This window comes from Gymnogyps californianus, chromosome 1 (genome assembly GCF_018139145.2).
Source record: "Gymnogyps californianus isolate 813 chromosome 1, ASM1813914v2, whole genome shotgun sequence".
Classification (NCBI taxonomy): domain Eukaryota; kingdom Metazoa; phylum Chordata; class Aves; order Accipitriformes; family Cathartidae; genus Gymnogyps; species Gymnogyps californianus.
The window spans coordinates 156,814,350-156,819,486 of NC_059471.1; the positions used below are offsets into that span (position 1 = coordinate 156,814,350).

The 5,137-nt window shown below is 63.2% G+C and overlaps 1 protein-coding gene across 1 annotated transcript; it reads left to right on the forward strand.

Moving 5' to 3' along the window:
- Positions 1–4,164: 4,164 nt before the first annotated feature.
- On the forward strand, positions 4,165–4,821 carry ASCL1 (achaete-scute family bHLH transcription factor 1). The gene has a single exon (XM_050915069.1). It carries the CDS (start codon positions 4,165–4,167, stop codon positions 4,819–4,821), a length of 657 nt encoding a protein of 218 aa, XP_050771026.1.
- Positions 4,822–5,137: the final 316 nt, after the last annotated feature.

The window sequence follows — 5,137 nt, forward strand, 5'->3', positions numbered from 1 at the left end:
GTAACAAAATGGAGTGTAACAAATCCTACAGAAGTCCCGAATGTATCGATTCTTTGAAGATCTATATAGATTAACGACTTTCGTTCTGCTTTTCCAAGACGGCATTTAATCATAACGTAAATGGCCTTTAAAAAGAAAAGGGACGAAAAAAAAAAAAAGCATACCAAAGTTTAAAAAAAAAAAAAAAGCAAGGACTTCAAAAGACCTCATGAGTGTGGCTACAATTTAGGCACACAAAAAAGCCACTATAAAATAATGACAGTTCAAGATTAAAAAAGGGGGAGGGGGGGGAGAAAAAAAAGCCCAATGAAAAGGGCAAGGGCTATTTATCATTATGTTAGAATTAAGAATTTCAAAGTGCAGGTGCAGGACTGTGCATACGAGCGGGTGGAGGCGGGGGACCTTGAAACAATATTTATTATCTATAAATCTGGCAGCCCCAGACCCCTTACTCTGCGCAGTGAGCAGACAGGGGAGCTGGCAGGAGTGGCATTACCTCGCACAACGCCAGGGCTGAGTTTGTTCCCCGGCGGCAGCGGATGGCGAGGGACGCGCTGGGCGAAGGGAGGAAAAGGCTCTGCCCTCCCCCCTCACACACACACACACCCCCCACCCGGGCACCGGAGCCGGGGGAGCCGAGAGGGGACAGAGCCACGGAGGCAAAATTACATGCGAGTTACACTCGGTGACCTCTGGGGCTCACGTCTTTTGCCTTTTTAAGAGCCCTCTGAGACTCGAGAAGGAGGGACCCAGAAACTCCGGTCTCATTCTGCCATTTCGGGGAAAAAGGGCAGGAATTTCCCTACGTGGTGTTTGCACGCCAGTTCTGGTAGTGGGCTGCTCCAGAAGAATTACTCTGTTTAAATATGCATATAGTTTACCGGGCTGCAATTATTTTGATATTTCTGTTGCCGCTTCCCAAAGCACTGGGATGCGACTCGCAGGGCTGGTTCATTACTGTTCTCTCACTCCAGTGATGCCACAAAGTGGAGCTGACGATGCAACAACGATTTCCAGTGCTGAGAATTCTGATGTCAGACAAGGGATGTTGAACAAACCATCCAGAAGACTTGGAACTGAAGAGGGAGAGCTCCCTATACAGAAAATAAAAATGAATGTTTTATCCTGCTTAGGTCTGGCTGTCCTGCCCAACAGAGAATAAAATCGTTTATTATGTTTCACATGCAATGAGACAGTAGGCTAAAAATCAGAAAGAAACTCAGTGACTAGTGAAGAGGGCCTTGAAATAAATATGACAGAGGTTAGACCAGACAGAACTACTTTACCTTTTTCATCACACAGGTGCATTAAAAGCTGTGACGTTAAAAACTACTAAAAGACTAGTTAGCCGGTGCACATTAAGGTTCTGCCATACGACATTGCTGCTTATCACTGTTTAAACTCACATGCCCAGTCAGGGTCAGGGATCCAGTGGCAGATGAGAAGAAGTGATCTTTACAGCTCCAGGCTGCTGTAATTGAGGCCAGCAGCAGAGCAGGGCTTATTTTTGCACTCATTTCCACTGAAACCTGACCAGGGACTGTGCAGGTCCCCTCCTTCCACGCTTTAGGGCTGGTGTGAGCACCAGAGATGAAAGCCACTTGCCAGGGACTTCCTAGAGCCATCATTTCACGCATGGCAGGACTGTCATACCATGGCTCTGCTATTTTGGGGGGGTTAGAGAGCACACACATCTGAGTTTTCAGAGTGGAGAGGTGCAGAGAGAGGTGGAGATGAGACAGAGCTGAAGGCAGAAACTGTGTTAAAGCTTGCACAGATACGTGGATATGTGAAAGGCAGGGGGGCAGGGAGAGGCCATGCCGGGGTCCTCACTGCTGCTCGTGCCAAGAGCAGGGCCACCAGCATGCCCTGGTGATAAGCCTGGCCACGTCTCCCAGGCTGCCCACACCCACGCAGCCCCAAGGGTCGGTGTGACCACCAAGTCGTGCCAGCCTCAAGCTCTCAGCACCTCAGCATCGCTTTTCCACATTTGGTCCTGAGCCACAAGTGAGACTGCACCTGGCAGCAGGGATAATTTCCCCTGCATGGGCCAGGTCCATCCTGACTCCCCAGTTACAAGCAACAGCCGTCGCCCGCTTGGAAAGGTGGTGACCTGCTCCCACTTTGCAGGGTGCCATGGGAGGCAGCAGGGGCTCGGTGAGTTCCTCGGGGCCAGCAAGCAGACTGCATGACCGGGGAAATGGGCTCTGGCAGCCAAGGGAGAGCTGGCTCCACATCTTCTTGCTCTGCTTAGCACACCCAGACTTTACGCTGCCCTCCGAGACCAACCTCCTGCCCCCCGTGCCGGCGGCAGATACTGCGGCACTCAGACCTTCCGGGTACCATCCACTTTGGGCGCACCCAAGAGGGGGTTTATTCTTCCTCTCCAGGCAGGCTCGCCCCCTGGCACTCAGCATTTCAGAGGGGTAACTCAGGGTGACTTCTCCCGGGGCTATGCACGCTACTGCTCTGAGCCGCATTCCTCCTAACACCCGCACCGGTTCACCCGCCGTTGTCGCAAGCTAATAGAGCCATCAGGCCGCCCGCGGGGCGTGTGCGGTGCCGAGCACACGCGGCTCCGGCCGCTGTGAGGGGAGCAGCCCCCCGGGCGGCGGGTCGCGGACACTCACGAAACTCAGGCTCGCAGGACTCGGTGAGCGAAGGAAGCGCTACCGGGCATCCCGGTGTTTCCCAGGGACAAGGACAAATCCGCCCTTTCGCGGCCCCGCACACGGAGAAGTTTCCTTTCCCGGCTGCCTGCGCACCATACGCACACGCCGCGTCCCGGCGCTGGCAAGGGCGCTTCTCCCGTGGGCGGGCAAGCACCGGCCTGCCTGCCCACGGCACGGGACGCCTGCGTGCCAGCACTTTCCGCACCGCGGCTCTCCCCTCCAAACCCCGGCAGGTGCCGCTAAGGTCGCCCCCAGCCCGCGAGCGCCCCGGCGGCAGCCAGAGCAGAGGATGCTCCGCACCTCCCGGGGCTGCCCGCACCTGCCCGCACCCCGGCTCCCCCGGGAGCCAGCCCTTCCCTCGCCCTCATCCCGCCGCAGCAGCGCCCCGGCGCGCACCCCACCTCCGCGGGGAGCGGGAGGACACGGCAGCAAACGGCGCTCGGGCACCCCCCTCCCGGGGCAGGGCTCCCCCCGTTTCCCTCTCGCCTGCAGTCACCCCCCCACCCCACCCCCCAGGAGCCGCGAGCCCCCGTGTCCCGTCCCGTCCCCCCCCCCCCCAGCTCCCTCCCCGCGGCGGCCCACGCGCGCCGCCTCCCGCCCCCTCGGGCCGCGCCCGCCGCCGCCGCCGCCCCGCGCGGCGCCCCGGCGCGGGTGTTTGCTCAGGGCCGGGAGCGCGGCACGCGCCGGGCGCACGCACTTGCAACAACAAACCCGCGAGGGGTGGGGGCGGCGGGGCGGGGGCGGGGGAGCGGGCACCGGGGGGCGGGGGGAGGCGGGGCCGCGCGGCGGCCAGCGCGTGTGCGCCGGGGGCCGCGGAGGGGGGGGGGAGGGGGGGTTGCGTGTGGGTGTGTGGGTGGGTGTGCGCGCGCGTTGTGTATATGTGTGCCCCCCCCCCATCACCCACCCACCCCCCCCGCGCTGAAAAGGCGGCGGCGCTCCGCGGCCCGCGGCCGGCAAAGCCGGGGAACGTGGAAGGCGCAAGGTGCAGGGTGTGCGTGTGTGTGTGCGTGCGTGTGTGTGTGTGAGCGCGGGGGGGCGGCGGGGGGAGAGTGCGTGCGCGCGTGTGTGTGTGTGTGTGTGTGTGTGTAGGAGAGGAGGGGGGGCGAGCCCCGTCCGCCCCTTATAAGAGACACAATCCCCAGCCACTTTTTTGCAAAAGGGGCTTTGCAAAGCAGCCTGCGCACACGCGAGCGCCACGAGCCTCCCCGCGGCCGCCGCACGGAGGGCGAGAGGGAGGGGGGCGGGCAGAGCCGCCCGCCATCCCCGGCCGCCCGCCCGCCCGGCTCCGCCGCCCGCTCCCTTTGGTCGCCGCTGCCCCTTTCCCCCTGCCCTCCGTCGCCTATCTCATTTTTTTTCAAGCGAACGCCGCAAATCGGGTTGTTGGTTTGTTTTTTTTTTTTCTCCCCCCTCTCTTTAAATTTTTTTTGGTGGTGGGGGGACGGGGACCGGCCGCCGCTCGGGCGCCCCCGCCTCGCAGGACGCCCCCGCGCCCATGGCCAGCGGCAGCCCCGCCAGGATGGCCAGCGGCGCCGGGCAGCCGCCCTTCCTGCAGCCGGCGTGCTTCTTCGCCGCGGCGGTGGCCGCCGCCGCCGCCGCCGCCCCGCCGGGGCCGCCGCCGGGGGCGCCGCCGCCGCAGCTGAGCCCGGCGGGCGGGCAGCCCTCGCCGGGCGGCAAGCCCTCGGCGCCGCGGGCCGCCAAGCGGCAGCGCTCGGCCTCGCCGGAGCTGATGCGCTGCAAGCGGCGGCTCAACTTCAGCGGCTTCGGGTACAGCCTGCCGCAGCAGCAGCCGGCGGCCGTGGCGCGGCGCAACGAGCGGGAGCGCAACCGGGTGAAGCTGGTGAACCTGGGCTTCGCCACCCTGCGGGAGCACGTCCCCAACGGCGCCGCCAACAAGAAGATGAGCAAAGTGGAGACGCTGCGCTCCGCCGTCGAGTACATCCGCGCCCTGCAGCAGCTGCTCGACGAGCACGACGCCGTCAGCGCCGCCTTCCAGGCCGGCGTCCTCTCGCCCACCATCTCGCCCAGCTACTCCCACGACATGAACTCCATGGCGGGCTCCCCCGTCTCCTCCTACTCCTCCGACGACGGCTCCTACGACCCGCTCAGCCCCGAGGAGCAGGAGCTGCTCGACTTCACCAGCTGGTTCTGAGCGCCGGCCGCCCCCGCGGCAGGTGGGTACGCGGCCCGCGGAGGGCCGGGGCGCCGCGGGCGGGGGAGGCCGGGGGGGTGGGGTGGGGGAGAAGGACACGGGGGACGGGGCCGCGGGGCGGCGGGGGTGCCGCCGCCGGGGGAGGGGGCGCAGCCGGGGTGCCCCCGCAGGCGGGCGCCGCGCGTCCCGCGGTACTTACGAGTGGCTCCGGCAGCCCGGCGCTGCGCTGGTCCCGGCGCGGCTCTGATCTCCTCTCTCTTTTATTGTTACAGGACAGTTGCAAAAGGGAAAACAAAACAAAGCTATATCACACACA

What these genes read in the sequence shown, in the direction of transcription:
- ASCL1 (XM_050915069.1), top strand. Translation starts at nt 4,165, where the DNA reads ATGGCCAGCGGCAGCCCCGCCAGGATGGCCAGCGGCGCCGGGCAGCCG.